The sequence below is a fragment of the Lissotriton helveticus genome, chromosome 2_1, assembly GCF_964261635.1.
Source record: "Lissotriton helveticus chromosome 2_1, aLisHel1.1, whole genome shotgun sequence".
Lineage (NCBI taxonomy): Eukaryota > Metazoa > Chordata > Amphibia > Caudata > Salamandridae > Lissotriton > Lissotriton helveticus.
The window spans coordinates 343,797,682-343,816,118 of NC_136059.1; the positions used below are offsets into that span (position 1 = coordinate 343,797,682).

General features: G+C 40.7%; 1 protein-coding gene across 2 annotated transcripts in view; it reads left to right on the plus strand.

Annotated features, from left to right (window-relative positions):
- Positions 1 to 18,437, plus strand: part of SPEF2 (sperm flagellar and cilia associated 2) — a 1,151,963-nt gene that overhangs the window by 671,683 nt on the left and 461,843 nt on the right. For both annotated transcript variants that reach the window (XM_078674939.1, XM_078674940.1), the window contains exon 23: positions 11,699 to 11,856. In XM_078674939.1, the coding sequence (XP_078531065.1) occupies positions 11,699 to 11,856 (158 nt within the window). The remainder of the gene's footprint in view (positions 1 to 11,698; positions 11,857 to 18,437) is intronic.

The window sequence follows — 18,437 nt, forward strand, 5'->3', positions numbered from 1 at the left end:
ATATACAGTTACAAATGTGGATCCTATTTACCGAATAGCATACCACTTTATGGAATGAAATAGCAATTCCATTAAAAAGAGGTTTTTGGTTTTTTGAATATCAAAATACTATGGCAGCATATTCCAAACTGTAGTTTGAAGCCCACTTGTAAATCATGAAAGGATTTTTGGTAGGTCCCGAAAGTCAAAGCAACAACTAAAGGTGTCTTTGAATTCTGCAGTCATCGCATCACATTTCAAAGAGAGAGGTCAAATGTCAGGTTATTTCCTCTGACAAATTGCTGATTATTTTGTTAACATGGGGATTGGTGTTTACAAACTCCTCTCACTTTGCAGTCAGAGAAAGAAAAGTAAAGTAAATTATGTGGCAATCTTACTGGGGTATAGTGAGTGTAAAAAGAAAGGCTCTAGTATTTAATGTTTATGTAACACAACAAAATGTAAATACTTGTACACATTCAGCAGTTAGGAAAGCAAACATATAAGATAAATATTTACTGGAATCTGATTTCCCCTCATTATCATTTGCGTGTTCACTAAAGATGTTTTTCTGTGCAATTGTAGTGGCTGTTTCAGTGGAAAATGTGCTATCTGTAAATGACACTGCACTGCCATATAATGCTTTAGTTACATTAAAAAATCACCTGACCCATGTACAGGAAAGCTAAGTGGGACTAACATTTGTCTTTTTAAAAATTGGGTTGTAGTTCTAAAAAAGTTTGGAAGCAATCTACCAAGGTATAGAGAGAGTTACTGATATGTAAGTGGTGGTGATATAATACTGGAGTCACTTCATTCTGGTGGGTTGAATATGGATACAAAAGTCAATGTAACTTTGTGATCTCAGGTTCAGGAAGTATGTGTTGTACCATTGACATTCTATGAGCATTAAGTTATAGTATATGCTCTGTCTTTTGCTATGAAATGTAACCTAGGATACGTAATCATGCTTAAAAATATTGCCATTCATTGAAGCATGGGCATGTTGCCAAAGATTTATTCTGAGCCAGCCACAGACAAAGGTTTTTGCCAGAGCTGGTCATTTTCACTGTGATGTGAATTCTGAGCTGCTGGAGACAGCCAGACTCTTAATTGACCGTGCCCAACTTAATGTACTCCTTTCTGCACGTAGACCTTCAGTAAAGTGAGCAACAAAAGCAAAAAGCACTCATCAAAGTTGCCCAATGTAACACCATCAATAGCTTCTTCAACAAGAGGATCAACAAAATAGATACCACATAAACCAGACACTTGCATTGCCTTCAATTCCCCATCACTCAACCTCCAAGTTGACTGCCTATGATCTCCTATTGAAACTTACGACCATTCTCAACATCATTGATGTCTCACTCAGCTAAGGAGTCTTCCCAGATGTGCTCAAGCCCGACAAATCTTCACATTGCGAGAGAAATCTAACATGGGGCTAGATGATCTCACCAACTACCTTCTGCCCATCACCTACCTAATTTCATAGGAAAAGTAATTGAACGATTATGTTCTACCCACCTAACATCACAGATAAGCATGTGCTGTCTTCTTCAGGGCTAGCAGTTTGACTTCAGTCCACACTGCTGGACAGAGACGATTATTTTTAAAGTAGTTGATGGCATGCTGCTCAATAATGAATGAGACAACCCAAATATCTAAACCCCCTGGTTTAGATTTGGAATGGAATATAGTATTTAGCTGAAAATACCCCTTTGATAAGGATAAGCACAAGTGACTTTGACGAGTTAGCTTTGAAGTGCCTGAATACCGTCAATACACTCTAGGCTATACTGAAATCTGTTCAGTGAAGTTCATGGATCTGCCAGATACAGGGGCAAATCGTCAGTGTACAGATAAAATCTGTCTTCCCTCTCCTCATGTTCCTGATGCCTCTTCTTAAGGGGGTCCCTTCGTATCCAGAAGGCCAGAGGTTTGATAGATGAAGCAAATGTAATTGGAGTTAGGGCCTTCTAGTAGGAATGGTATTGACATAACCCATTTTACCATTCCCTTCGTCATTGGAGCCTAACCACAGAAATAAGAACCAAAACCCATTTTCTCTACTTTCTTAAAGAGAAACCAATACTTACTAGAGTAAAATGCTTTTCAGCCTCAGGAGAAATCAAAGTAGATGGTTCTGCTACGTTCTGGTGCATTTCAGTACAACAGGTTTGAGATGCACTCTTGTTGACACGATGAGCATAAAAAGCATCACCTTGTCTAGCCTATATGCAAGTATTTTATACAAAATCTGACTTTCAACATTTAAAAGTGAAATGAGTCCAAAGAAAGAGCAGTGTCAGGAATGTTTCCTGCTTTATGGGGTATTCATGATATTGCAATAATATTATGATATTATAATCAATTTTTCAGACATATCTGTGGCAAATCGCTGCAGTATTTTCATCCCCTCTCATGCTTTAGTTAGAGCTACCATCCTATCCCATTGATCATCCGTTGTTAAATTGAACCTCTGATCTTCACCACCAATTGGAACCTCACAGAATATGATGAAGAAACAGGCGTATACAGCAGAAATAGAAAATCTCCACCACAATCCATCTGGAGACATGTATTTTAAACACCATAAGTAGTAACACATAATCTACAACCATTAACAGTGACCTTACCTGAGCCAGCTGTAATAGCAAATGCTTCCCAATTCTTAAAAACAATTATCCCTTATCTCATGCTAGTTGGACATTCGAGGAATCAAAGTCAGAATCATCTCTGTTGGATGATCACCAAGGGCAATGTTCATTCGCTTGAGTGAATATTGAGCTGCTACTCCAGGATCAAGCCATTTGAATCTCTCACTTTTGATTAGAGGATTTCCATAATGGGCCAGAAGGTCCTTCTCTCTCACATTCCTCCTTTATCTCTCGAACATGTCATGTACTGGTTCATCTTCTGCATGCAACCATCCATCCATCCTTCCAGCCATTTCCATTTCTCTTCTGGTGTCAAAAAATTCCAAATTTTACTCTAGGTTCCCCTAAGTCTGTGAGACGGGACTGTAGCACTTGGGTCCACCATACTGAAGGAAACACAGGAAGTTCCTTTGGCTTCAGTTTGTGTAATATCAGGTTTTCAACAGATAGTTCTGTACTTTAACCACCTGCATGTTTAGGAACCCCTTTGAGTGAGCTATTATTGCACCTCGCGTGCCCCGTGTCTTCCACTCTTTGAAATGTTCCCTCAGGAGCTTAAGGTCAATAGCAACTACATCAGTTGTGAAGTCCTTCAGTGGCTGTTATATTTCATATCGGTACACTGATATAGGTCTATGGAACATCGTACACTTCCCCTACATTGTCCTCCACACTCCAAATAAGGACATACTGCCTTGTATGGACATAACGCCTTATTAGGACTGTAGCCTTTTATGGACTACACTTTCACCTAGTTACATGCCAAAGGGGGCGTTTTTCCCAATCGATATTGTAAAGATGTCATCCTTAGCACATATGAATAATTTATGAGTATACTCTACAGAAGGTCCAATTCACCTCTCTCATCGATGCACAATGTTTAATACCCAACGTCATCCTCATACTGAACAATGAGAAACATACGCAAATAGACTGTATAAATACAGCACCTCTTGCTATCAGAGAGCAGGAGGGAACTGAGACTTCATGGCTGACACACTGACCAGAGACGTTGCAGCTCCGACATGCATTCGCTCCAGGTGACAGTGGTCTGACAATCCCTTGCGGGGCGTCCAACTCAAGTCCAGTATGAGGTCCCACTCTCTCATTTTTCAGGTATGGGGGTTTGACTAAATCCTAGTGGGATTCTTGGTTCTTAGACTTAGGCTCTTAGACTTAGTTACTTAGACTTGGGCTCATTTGCGCCTACGCACATGCTAGGTACAGCACCTACGCACATGCTAGGTACACTTAGTACATCTAGACAGGCATCTTAGGAGTGCGCATTTTATTTTATAAATGCATTTCATATTCATGTATGTGTTCATGACTTGCAAAATGGTAGAACAATACTATTTCTTTCTATTTACTGTACTGCTGGTTCTATATCTCTCTGTATTACAGTTGTAGCAGCACACATATTTTATATGAGAAGAACTACGGTACAATAAATTCTTATTGTAAACACGCTCAACTGTTTCTTTGGTGTATCTCTCTGAAAGCAAAACAAGCAAGCACAAATGACTGGGTGAAAAGTTGCATATTGTTTGCACGAGTCTGAGGTTATATGTTCTGAAGTTGCAAAAAGTAATCTCTCTGATAACAGGAGATTCTAGTAGCAATGCGAGCTCGCTAATGCAAAAACATAGGCTGACATATTCGGTGGGGGCGTACAAACTCAGTTTGCCACCAAGCCCACAGTATATGTTATCTGCAAACAGTGTAGGTCCTGCATGAAAGCGTACTATCGGAACTACACTACAAAGGTCAATAGCAACTACATCAGTTTTGAAGTCCTTCAGTGGCATTAGAGCAATACTGACTGTGGGTTCTTACACCTGATCTGTAGGCTTTTGGGACTGGAAATTAGCCAATCCTTGCATGGTTGAGCTTTCTAGAAAGGCCTATGTCTCCAGTCCATTTTGTGCCTGTGGCCTGAAGGCCATATCTTGCACCGAGTATGGTTATATATCCCAATTTACATTAGGGTTTTACCACATCTCATATACATATCTCATATCCAGAGCCACAAGCATGCAGTGTGTCTTTTGCGAGTGGACTGCTCTGTCCACTGCAAACCATCCTGTTAAAAGTCATTAGATAGAGTATGTAGACAAACCTTCAGCATATATTCTGAAGCTGGAGAGCCATTAATCACATTCTACTCTAACTATTCAAAGACCATTCCTTTATTTTTTCTGTGTTCCATACTATCCTCTGCGGGAGACACAGTCACTTTGAGACCTCCACCAACCACATAGGTCTTTTGTGATGAAAGGGATGTTTCTTTTCCCCTTAAAGGATACTGCAGTATGTTTAGGCTTACAGTCTGCCGACTGGGAGCTCTTGTATTTTGCGGCCATCTTGTTTGCCTTCAAAGTCACCCCTCCCTATTTTAAAGAATCTTATTTAGAAGTTATTTATAGTATTGGTTCTCATGTGACTCCTGGCTCTAAATGTCTTACAACCATTCAAGTAGTTGAGTGTTGGGGTCCAGAATAAAACAAACAAAAGTGGCCCTGTTATGATCACTTTCTAGTATACCTACCCATATATGACTAATCATAATATCATCAAAAAAAATATTGTGATGCACAAGTACTGAGTTTACATACTTTGCGTGTAAACTACAAAACTATTGAGACAGAGATATTGTGGACCAGAATATCATCAAGAAACAGGCAAATACATCAATTTTACTGCATATAGCATTATATTTATTTACATTTAGATATTAAAGGTTGCCTCAATAATGCAATTAAAAGTAAAGAAATGTGTTTTAAAAGACGACTTATGAAAATCAAAAAATAAAACCATACACTTTAACCAATTAAACATTATTAAATCAATAGAATAAATTACATTAAAAGTATTCATAACAATAGAAATTCAATTAGATAAAAATAAAATAATATATTAAAAAAGCATCAGAAATAATTTAAACACATATTTCCATTCCTTAGTAGGAAAAATGTTCATGTCTTAAATGTACTATTCCCACTCTAATCTTAGCATCTGATAGAGATGTCTAGCTGCAGATTCCTTACCTTAGAGTTATCTCCAGGCTCCAGACTGGATCCGGAAAGTTTTCTACAGCATTACCTCTGCACGGCATTAGAGGGTGCCGAGAAACTCCATAGTTATGTTGTCAACTGGATGTGATGTTGTTAGAGTCCATATAAGCCCTCCCCTGACTCACTGATGTCAGTTCTTTTTTGCGCTACTATGCGGATCTGGAGTGCAGTACCTCTGGCCATTTTTGGCCTTTTTCAACGTTTGTCGATGAAGCAGTGTAGTTTTTACTGGACATCTTTGAGGTTCTGGGGTCTACAATATCAAGCCCTCATCCAATGTGCATGTGGTGTCTAGGCGCCCACCCTGACATCGAGTGTTGCGGATCGTGTCTTCAGCTTCTGTCATCGATGCTGCAGCAGCGCCACATGACACTTTTGCCGCATGGATGTCGACGGCCCCTCGATGGTCACGGTCATCTTCCTTCAAGGACCAGTCAAGGGCCAGCTCCTGAAGTCCTTTGTCCTCGCTGTCGCCTGTTAAGTTACCCATAGGCAGTCAGTGCGGCAGCCTTCCCCAAATTTACCTCATACTTTAGGTGTCCCTGACTCGCCTCCTATTACGCAATTATCAGAGTCTGAGCGGGTGTCTGTTCCACGCCTTTCGGTTTTTCCCAGCATCCAGGTGACTGTGGCTCAGATGAGGGACATCTCTCTCTCCCTTCATGCTGTTTTTGGCTCTCAACTTTTCTCCGGTGTGCTTTTGGCCCAGAGGAAGTTATTGAGGCCTCGACTGACTCCATGCCAGTGGGACCTACCCTCTGAATCCATGCTCAACTTCCTTTCCGCTCCGGTGTACAACCCTTCATGGTTCCCATCTGTGAAACTTATATTGGATCCATCAGCACCGACTCCGGCGTTGACGACACACACAGGTCGCCTCTACTTTTTCCCTTCTCCCAGACGCCCCGGTGTTGTCTTCTCAGTGCCGTCAGTGATAGGGACAGTGGATCAGTCCCCTTTGTACTACCTTCCTCCACTTTCGGGGGAACTCTCTGTTTTTTTCTTCATGGCACCAGGGTCTTTTGGTGATGTGCATGCTCACATAGATAAGCCTCCTCCAGAGTTTCATTGGGTTTCTGACCATGGTGATGCTAGTGGCTTTGGCTCTTCCCCATCCTCAGGCCTATGTACTCCTCGTCACCTCACTTCAGAGGTTAGCTCGGCTTTTGTTCAGCTTTTTCAGAGTGTTGCTATAGTTTTGGTATTGCAGCTTCCATCTGGGGAAGTGACCAGTGATCCTCTACTTGAGATGCTTCAGAAGTGAGCCTGCGCTTCCCTACAGCAAAAGCCTCTGTGATATTTTGTTGGGCACATGGGCTAAACCTGTTTCAAGGGCCTCTGTGGGCTCATAGGCACTATCCCACCCTTGGAGACCCGCTCTGCCTTTTCCGTCAGTAATCCCTGAAAAGCTTTGTGGTTCAGGCTGCTACAACCTCCCTCAACATCGGCACCATATCCAACAACCCTTCGGACTGGAAATCTAAAGGGCTGGATGCTCTGGGCTGATATATCTTTTTAGCTACCAGCTCTGCTTTGCGGTCCATTCATGTGACTTGTGTTTTGTGCCATTTTTCTCATGTCTTGTGGGATTCTGCCTCACTCCTTCTCCCCTCTATCCTCAATGACTGTTGAGACACTCTTGCTCAGGTGGACCAGGATAGCCATCAGGTGGCTATATTCCTAATTCGTGGTGGCATGGATACCACAGATTCTGTTGGGCGAGCTATGGCCCTTTCAGTAGCACTTTGCCGGTGTTCCTGGCTACGTACCTCTGGTTTCTCTGAGACTGTTCAGTATGTCTTGGTGGACATGCCTTTAAATGTCCAATATCTGTTTGCCTCTCAGGCTCACTCCGCTTTACATCGTTATTGGGATAGTCGGAGTGGAGCGAAATCTTAAGCCCTGATTGCTACATCATCCTCATTTTCTCTCGTCTGGCTGGAAATAGTCGCCTTTATTTCATTCTGTGTGAGCCATTATACGGCACTGCCAATTGGCTTCTTTTCCCTCATCCCTCGACGTGCAATTTGGTGTGGTGCCCTACCCCGGCAAGTATTTTCTTTTCTTACATTCTTACATCCCTTATATGCACCTGCACATATGTGCTTTTCGTTGGTAAAAAAAGTGTGTCCCCAGACAAGGAGTGTGTCAATGGAGATGAGGAGACTGCAGAAGGGGAGAGGCAGGTTCAACGTTGGAAGCAGAGGCTTTCGTGGTGGGGGACTGGATATCCCTAGGATTACCACCTTTGTTGGAGCTTGGCACTGCAAATGGCACTGGCCAAGCAGTGGGGTCAGGGAAGGGGACCTCCATACTGATTGTCGGATCGAGTCACACCAGATACAGGAATTAAGTTGAACATTGCAGCTGCCATTCATGAGCAAGATTGCTTTGGAAAATGATAACGAGACTGGATTGGCCCTCTGAGATCCAGAGGTTTGATCTATATGTAAGAAGTTTCTTAATGAAATCGAAAGGCGGCACTGCTGTGTGTCATTTGGTTTATTTATGCAACTTTTAAATGTTTCGATTGCAGCAGAGGGCTTGAAAGGAATTCCAGTCCATTTTTTACAACTGCCACCATAATGCATTAAGGGACTGTGAATCATAATGAGTCTTTTTTTACAGTAATAGCGCTCAGATGGCTTAACTTTAAGTTTCATGGGAACTCAGCTTTAATTAAGTCATTTTCGACACTGGGTAACTATAACAATGACCCTTTACTGTTAAATTGTTCCAAAATGGCGCATTTCAGTTTAATAAAGGCAGTATAACTGCGTCATTCTCTCTCTCTATATATATATATATATATATATATGTGTATATGTGTACATATACATATATATATGTATATATGTGTATATATATATATATATATATACTTCACAACGGCAACTCCTTACGAGACACCACAAAGGACACAGCGGGATCAAGGCAGAATGCTCGTTTAATGTTAAAGCTGTGGCATAATGCATTTCGACAAAAAGTCTTCTTCAGATGCCATTACCAACTCGAAAAAGGAAACACCTTGATTTTAACCTTCCTGGCTCCTCCTATGTCGATGGAGTACAGCTGGCCCCTTTTAAAATACAGTCTCTGTCACATGATCTCGTTTAGGAGACTACCACTCCCAGAAGCCATCAAGTTCTAAATTGACTTCTGTGGGGCTTTCAAACATTTTCGTGCTGTATGTGCCATTTTCGAGGTGAGTGATGTTACCTTCTTAATTTCCTTTTTAGTTGTTAAAACGGTCTGCCTTGGGTCCCCTTTCGCTTGCCTCCAGTCCTTTCCCCTGCAGGGTCACGGAACATCAGGTCAGTGTCTGTGTTCCCCCGTCAGATCCTGATCGCTTTCCGGCAATAACCATATGCTGGGGTCGTCTATGAGGCGGTCCGAGGCAATATCCAATTCTATTGGGAAGCAAACAAACACCAGACTATCCCTCGGACTCTTCTAAGCGGGTCCTTCTGCACGCGACTGGTTGCGTGCTAAGATACTTCACAACCGTAACTCCTTACGAGACACCACAAAGGACACAGCGGGGATCAAGGCAGAAGGCTCGTTTAATGTTAAAGCTGTGGCATAATGCATTTCGACAAAAAGTCTTCTTCAGATGCCATTACCAACTTGAAAAAGGAAACACCTTGATTTTAACCTTCCTGGCTCCTCCTATGTCGATGGAGTAGAGCTGGCCCCTTTTAAAATACAGTCTCTGTCACATGATCTCGTTTAGGAGACTACCACTCCCAGAAGCCATCAAGTTCTAAATTGTCTTCTGTGGGGCTTTCAAACATTTTCGTGCTGTATGTGCCATTTTTGAGGTATGTATATATATATATAATATCAATATCAGACTCATCAACTAACCAATACTGCTTAATACAAGTGTCTGTTAATAAAAGGGTTATTTTGGGCACACTGTCTCCATAGCAGTTTCTATAAATCGCTCCACGTTTTAGCACGGAAAGTAGTTGTGGACGAAACTGACATCAGCCCATCAGGGGAGGGGTTCTGTGGACTCTAACAACATCACATTTGGTGGATGACGTTGTTACAGAGTCGCTCGGTGCCCTCTTCCGATGCGGAGGAATCTGTGATTAAATCTAGTGTCTACCACATAAGACGTTACCCGAGGTTAGTAACTTATTCATTAGTAGCGAAGATTTTGGACATTGAAGAGGTCCCATTTACTATTCCCACTCCAACATAAGCAAAAGTAGGGGTAGTGTTGGTCTGTTGGTCTTTGGAGGGGATAGATTTGCTGTTCTTACTCAAAAGTAAGTAAAAGGAGGGAAACTGTTGGGGTTCACAATTACAATTCCCATGCTAACAAAGGCAAAAGTAGGGGAAGTATAGGACATTGTAGAGATTAGATTTAGTATTCCCATTCCAATCTAAGCAACAGTAGTTAAAGTGTCGGACTGGCAGAGTTAGATATATGATTCTGACTTCACTGTAAGAAAAGAATGAAATCAGTTGGATTTTCTAACAGTCAGATTTACTATTCCCACTTTATTCTGAACAACATTAAGGAAAGTGTTGGACTTTGTAGGGGTCAAATTTACTGTTCCCACTCCAATGTCAGCAAGAGTTAGAAAACGTTGGACTGTGATGGTGTTAAGTTTAATATTCCCACTCCAAAGGAAGCAAATAAAGGGAAAGGATTGGACTTTGGAGGTTTTAGATTTACCATTCCCACTTCAATCTAAGCAATAGTAGGAAAGGTGTTTGCCCACAGAGGGATCAGATAACTACTTCCGCTCCTAAAGTAACAAGGTAATTTAAATATAAACAAAAAAAACTAAAATTAAATTGCATTTATTAATTGAATATGAAATAAATAACGTTAAATATAACAAATGTAACAAAGAATAAAATAATAAAATTAACAACAATATATATATATATATTTAAATAAAATGTCTTCTCTCAACTACCGTTAAAGGGAACAGGAGCAGAAAACAATAGAAGTGTTCTGTAAAAATGGAAATGTTTGAATATTAAGTTAATAAATAAACTATTAAAATTAAAAGAATCAAAAATGTAACATTAACACAATTTAGTAATTAAAACAATCAACTAATTAGGAATTAATAAAATGTTAACGCATAATTTAAATAATAATGAATCAGTTAATAAATGTACGCAATTATCATGTGAAATTCTCAAAAAAATACCATCAGTTAAAAACAATACTTTACATTTTAAAATCTTCCCATACAAAACCAACAACCCACTACTAAATTAACAATTTCTAAATGAATTAAAAATAGAATATTTATTTTATAAAAACACAAATAATCTTATAATACTGAAAATCTATATTACCAAATTAACTGATATTTATCAAACTAAAAAAACTATCTGTTATATATCTATATTAAATACAACGATATTTATCCAATTATATTTGAATTATATTTGAAAAACCTTCTTACTTTCAATATTAAGTTCACAATATTTAGACCATAATATTTGTATCTCACGGTTTTTGGGAATTTCTACTTTGGTTAAACACCCTTCCATGAATGTCAATGGCTCACCCTAATAGTTATTGTTTTTCCTTTGCAGGCAATCAGTCATTATACTAATCCCTCTTCAGAGATCTGTTTTTGCCTCCATATTCTGAGGTTTGAATTCTTGCTGGTTTTGCACAGCCTTTCATTCACCTGAGGTGGATTTAATTAGTACTATTGAGTCGGTTAATAATAAACATCTATTATCTACGAATACACCAAGAAAGTTTCATTATAGAGTGTCAGACATTTTATGGATTTCTTGAATTAAAACAAAAATATTTTCACTTGTTTCAAATATTGAAGATTCGCAATCTTTAGTTTTCATGTGACTAAAGTTTTTTTCTATGCATTTTACTTTGTTAATCAATCCCCAATAGGGTTTATTAAGTAGGCTTTACCTCCCTTGATATTGTATAAGGACTACAGCAAATGCTTTATAAGAATTTGTTTCTTTTTGTGATTGAAGGTGGAAGTGGACCGCTTTCAGGACACCATGAGGCTTCTTTCTGATTATTACAACGGAATGGCAGGAAAAATGCCAATTGAGACTAATCGTGAATTTATTCGAATTTCTTTACTGGACATTAACGGAGATCAGCCTCTGGATCCAGAGAAGCCAAAAAGGTAATCATTGCTCAATAATCTATTTATGGACCAGCCTATATGATATGTATTACAATGAACTTTCGAATTATGGAGGAGGTTTAACGGAATGTAGTAGTAAGCATCATCAAATTATGGGGCACATTTTAAAAATTAAAGGGAATTTTAGTGCATTACTAACTTCATACTGTGATATTTTAACTCGTATTGGGTGTGCTACTGTTACATTGCAGTAATTACATCGAGGGACATTACATCACCAGTAACTACATTGTGATGGTCATTACTTCACAGGAAAGTACCTCATAATTAATTTGCAAGTATTTTATATGGGGTTTTACTTTGTCAGCCTTTATTTAGCTGGAAAGTGTATTTTGTATGTATATATAGTTTTATATCTGCAAAACAAAAGTAAGGAACCTTGGGAGTTCACATGTTTTAGTTAGACAGCTAATATATGCCCACATGCATCATTAAAAATTGCATTCGCAAACGGTGCGTATCGCATTTTTCGGCCGTTTGCGAATGCAATTCTCAAATTTTGGATGCATCATGATTTTCCCAATTTTTAGGAATCGCAACCATGTTGCGATTTCTAAAATTGCGTTTGTATTTAAGAAATCGCAATTTGAGATTTCTTAAATGCAATGCATGATAATTTTTTAATTGCAAATTCACAAATTGGAAGGGGTAAATTAGCATTAAGTTGAACTTCATGCTAATTTACCGAAAACTTTCAAACATGCACAAGTTACATATTTGAAAGTTTTAATTTACACACACACATGTCCTTGGGGCATGTGTGTGTGTAAATTGCATTTAAAGTTACATTTCAGGGGTGCAGGAAGGGGTTCTTTGGACCCCCCCCCTGCACCCTTTAAATTGCATTCACATTTTGCGAATTTGCAAATTGAAAATCGCAAAATGTGAATGCCTTCCCATTCATTCCTATGGGCCTTTTGGCCCATAGTAATCAATGGGAAGGTTTTCCTTAATTGCGATTCGCAAATTGTGAATCGCGATTAAGGAAAAATAAGGAATCGCAAAAAAAGTCGCGATTTTTTCATGCATTGCTGTTTGCGATTTCTAAATTGCGATTCCTTAATTTTCGCAATTTAAGAATCGCAAACGGCAACAATGATGCATGTGGCCGATACACATATAATGTTTTTAAGGTTCAGGGATGGGTTAGATGTAGGGGTAGTAAGGGGTTTTTAGGTTATAAAGATAGGTTGTCTGTCAGGTGAAAAAGAATTGGTTAGGTATCGGGGGTAGGTTATAGGGGAAGCAAGGATCATTTACAGTTAAGGGATGGATAGTGTAAAGGTGTCCATGGTTGCGTAGTGTATTGGGTAATGAATAGGAGAGCCTTTTTGAGAAATGAGAAGTGTTGTAGGGTCTTTTACCATTCAGGGATAGGTAGTGTAGAGGGGTAGTAAGGAAATTAGAATGTGTACGTATGGGTAATTTAAAATTAATATTTATTGTCATTTGAGAGGCCATCAGTGATGTCACTGACCATGTCATGAGTGATGTAATATGTGAAGCCATAAGCAGTGCATTGCGGAGGTGTGAGTTATAGTTACCTCACTAACTATGGACAAATTTCACTTGTTTTGAATGAGTGAAATCTGACCTTAACGGTAAAATCCCTGTAACCTTTATTTTTTTCTGTGAATTTTGAAGGGTTTTTTCTAATCATATTTTCTATCTATAACATCCCTGCAAGCTTAGGTTTCCAGTGAATTTCTAATGTTTTTTAAAAGTTCATTCCTCACTATAATGTCCCTGTAACCTTGGTTTTTTTCAGTGAATTTATAGTTTTTTTTAGCTAATACTAGTTTTTGCAGAGTGGTGGAGAAAGGGGGCTGTGCCTCCGATCAGCTCTCACAAATCCCGCTGTGTAGGACTTACAGGAGAGCTTCTTGGCACCCAAGGTCTCTCAGGAGTAAAATGGACTTCATCGCCCAACCAGTAGTGCACCATGAGCCACGTTTGCAGAGTAGTGGAGAAAGGGGGCTTGGCCTCTGAAGACCTCTTAGTAATCCTGCAGTGTGGAACTTATTGGAATTAACAGGAGGGGTAGTTGGGCCCCAAGGATGAACTTGGGGGCAACTACCCCTCCTATTACCACCAGTAAGTCCCACACAGCCGGATGGCTAAGACCTGATAGCAGGCCCACCCCCTTTCTCCACCGCTCAGCAAACATGACATCTGGCCCACTACTAGTGGGGAGAAGAAGTCCTTGGGGGACAACAGCCCCTCCTGTTACCTCTCGCAAGTCCCACACAGTGGGTTTGCTAAGACGTTTTCAGTGGCCTTGCCCCCTTTCTCCAACTCTCTGCAAATGCGCCTCCTGGTGGGCTGCTAGTTGGAGGATGAAGTCCTCTTGGCTCTTGAGGGTCCGTGGAGGCCAACTACCCCTTCTGTTACCTCGAGTAAGACCCACACAGCTGGATTGCTGAAAGGTCATCAGAGCCCAAGCCCCCTTTCTCCACCACTCTGCAAATGCACCTCCTGGTTCACTACTCATTCGTGGAAGAGGTCAACTTTAGTCCTGAGGTCCTAAGGAGGCAAGAGGACCTCATCCCCCCACCAGCAGTGCTCTGAGAGACATGTTTGCAGAGTGGTGGAGAAAGTGGGGCATGGCCTCTGACTACCACTCAGCAATCCCACTGTGTGGGGCTCACTTGAGGTAACAGGAGGTTTTGTTGGCACCTAAGGACCACCAGCAACCAAGGGTCCTCCAACCATGAGGGCCTGGCCTCTTTGTTGGCGACCATGAGGGGAGCCTGAAGGCCCCCATGGTCTCAGCCGGTTCCTCACCTCCTGTGGGAGCCAGCATTGCTTTTTAGACACAGGGAGTTGCTTACCTGCAGCTTCCTGTGTGTGAAAAGCAAAGTGTTCTCGCTTTGAGAAAAAGTGCGTAAAATGCTCTCATTGGCTCAAACCAGAGCACACTGTTTGCTATGCAATGGCGGGAGCTGTGCTTCTGCCATACCATAGCAAACTGCAATGTACCGAGGGTGGGCACCCCGGGACATTGCTGGTGGCGGCCCCGGGGGCAGTGGCAGTCCCCAAGGCCATGTAAGGCTCCTGGAGGCGGTCTGCGCGGCACCCTTCTCTTCTCCAACTCCCCGGGGCCACGGATCCTCAACGCCCCCCCTTCATTAATGTCTTTGTGCCCCGGGTAGGTGGCCCTCACACATCATTATTTATTTCAGCCCCTGGGAGGTGGCGGTCACCAGGGCTCCACCCCACACATTACTGTTAGATGTAGCCCCGGGGAGGTGGAGGTCCCTGGGCTTTATATTTTCAACTGCCCCCAGGACCCGACCCACCCTGGGGCCTAATTAGACCAAGTGCTGGAGTCTGTGCTTGTTTTTTTAAATTTTCTGTGGGAGTCTTGTATCCAGCATGCCTCCCGCAGCATTTATTTAAAAACAATGCTTTTTTGGCAACCCCCTCAGAGGCCTAGGGGGTCCGGGTGTTTCTACCCTGTCCCCCTTTTCTTTTTTTACAAATATTTTTTCTTGTAACTCGGTTCACCTGGAAATTTCTTTAAATTTCTCCATAATTACTGAATGGATTTACATAGTTTAACAGAATAGGCGCTTTCTGGAACAAGAGCTACCTTTCTGCCAAATTTGGTGTAATTCCGTTCAGCAGTTTGGGCTGTAACCATGTCTAAAGTTTTGGAATTAACATGGAGAAAAAACATGTTGGGACCCGTCCTTTTTCTCAGCCTCCACTTATCGGATCACCCCGAAATTTTCAAGACAGCATCTGAAGTGAGCATCAAACTAGTTTTGATTATTTCCCGAAGATTCGTCAAACGATGCCAAAGTTATTGGCAAATGAAAAAAATTCTTCCTATGGAAACTAGGTCCTAACTTTAACTACCTATTAGGTAATAAAATATAAATAGTACCTACTGGTGGTCGCCAGTTGGTCGTTATAGTTAATGCCTGGTTTCCATAGGAAAAGCATTTTTTGCCTTGGCTATAACTCTGCCGTCATTTGACCAATCTTCATGAAATTTTATAAAACAAGTGTCAAAGTAGGTTTTGGTTGTCCTGGAAAGTTTGGGGGTGATCTGTGCAGTGGGGACCGAGAAATATGGGAGCCAAAAATTTCGCATTTGTAATGTTAATTCTCATAGGAACGCATTGTCAATCCTACAGCCCGAACCGCTGGACAGAATTACACCAAATTTGGCAGAAGGGTAGATGTTGTAATGCAGATTGTGCTTTATGTTATTTGGTGCAAACCTCTTCAGTAGTTTTTGCGAAATATAAGCTGAAAATTATAGATATATCTCTGGTCACTGACATTTTGTGATTATTTTACGACAGGAATGCTCTGATTGGCTTGATGCAAGCTGAACAGAAAGTTGCATCTGCCATTTTATCTACTGGGAACGGTTCCTGGGGTTGACATTTTGTGTGAAAGCTAACATAAGGGGTCAGGGTGGCTATACTGTGACCCGATGTTTGAGAAATGGTGTGTTGATTTTTTCCATCAACGACGCTGTGACCACCAGTGGGTACCCCCCGTGTACCATCGCAGGGACATTGCCATTATTGCTGCGACATCACAAATATTGGCGGAAATATATATATATATATAAACACTCTCCGGTCATGTCACACACTCGTACAAACTCACTCAGACATTTGTACACCTATTCACATATCCACTACACACACTTATACATCCAGTCACATAACCACTTAGATACTAATGCACTCACTCACATACCCATTCAGGTACTTATGTGCCCACTTACATACTCAATTAGACAGTTAGGCACCCATTTGCAGCCCCACTCAGAGACTTGTGCATCTACTTAGAGACTCAGTCATTGACTCATGCATACAGTCTCATACCTGCTTAGATACTCTTACACCCACTAAAAGACCCATACAATGACTCACACACTCAGTCACAGACCCTCTCAGAGACTTATGGACTCAGTCACTCATACACTCAGAAACTCAGACAACCACTCATAAACTCAATCAGCTATACATGCACCCATACACTCATCCAGTCAAGGATTATGCATCCACTCCCAGACCCACCCAGACACTCGAGCTCCCAGTCCCAAACCCACTCAGACACTCATGCATTCACCCATTCACCCACTACTCTGAGACTTATGCTCTCAATCACAGACCCATTGAGGCACTAATACACCAACTCACCGATCCACTCAGATACACAGAAATCAATTAATGGGCGCACTCAGATACTTACACACCCATACAGTCACTCACACAGCCACTCATAGACCCATTCAGAGAATTATGCACCCAGTTAGTTATACACTTAGAGACTCATGTACCTACATACAGTCTCACTCACAGACCCATGCACCCACTGACAAAACCACTCAGATACTCATGCTGCCAGTCATAGACTCACTGAGAGATTTATGCACTCACTCACAGTTCAACTCAGATACTCATGTACCCACCCATCCACTCACTCACCCATTAAGACACCCCCTTAGACACTCATGTATCTACTCAAAGATCTAGTCAGACAGTCATATACATATTTACAAAGGTACTCATGCACCTGCTCACAGATTGAGTGAGAGACTTATGCAACCGTTCACAGACCCATTGTGATACTGATGCACACACTCATAGATGCACTGAGGCAGTCACGCATTTCATTACAGAGGTATTGATAGACTTATGCACCATCTCGCAGATCCCCTTAAATACTTATACAGTGATTGAGAGACTTAGTGATACATTGAAGCATGCAGCCATAGATAACACTGACATTTTTATGCACTGTGTTATAGAGATGTTAAGGGAGTTGTACATGCTATTATATAGTTGTTTAGATAGTAATGTGTTTAGTGTGTTGGTTGTAATCCATTTTGCAGTTACAAGTTTTGAATGTGGTGGTGCCTATTGAATGCCTGCCCAATTTTTGTCATTTTGTGACATATTCGCGGCTATTGATATCATTGCGATGCCCGGCATTGCTGCGATCACACAAAACACCCCAAAAAAGTCTTTTAATTGAAAAAATTCTTCCAAAGTTAGGTTTAAAGAGTATATCAATAAACAACTTGTGCCAAATATTAATCAAAATATGTCTACTTATGTGTACCCGAGTTTTAAAAAAAACATGCGCACTTCGAAATGGCTGACGCCGCCGCTGTCTACAGGGTCACCTGTGTTTTCCCTAAATCATCACACAAACTCAAATATAAACTCTACATTACTAAACAACTAGTGTCTTCTATTAAGTAAAATCTGTCTATATATATGTTTAAGACTTTCTAAAAAACATACGCCTTTCACGAAGTCACCACAAGTATTGCGATGCCGTAGTAAATAAAATAAATTCAAGAAAAAAACAATGCTTAATAATCTACTGCAGAAAATGTGAGCTTATACAAATACACCTTATAGAGCTATTTTTGATAGAAAGTGCAATTTAAAAACCTCAAAAATGTAATTAAAAATTCATAGGTTACATTAACATTACAGTTGGGAAATAGAATTTGAAAAACATCAGAAAGTCACTAAAAAACCCATTCACCCACTACTCTGAGACTTATGCTCTCAATCACAGAC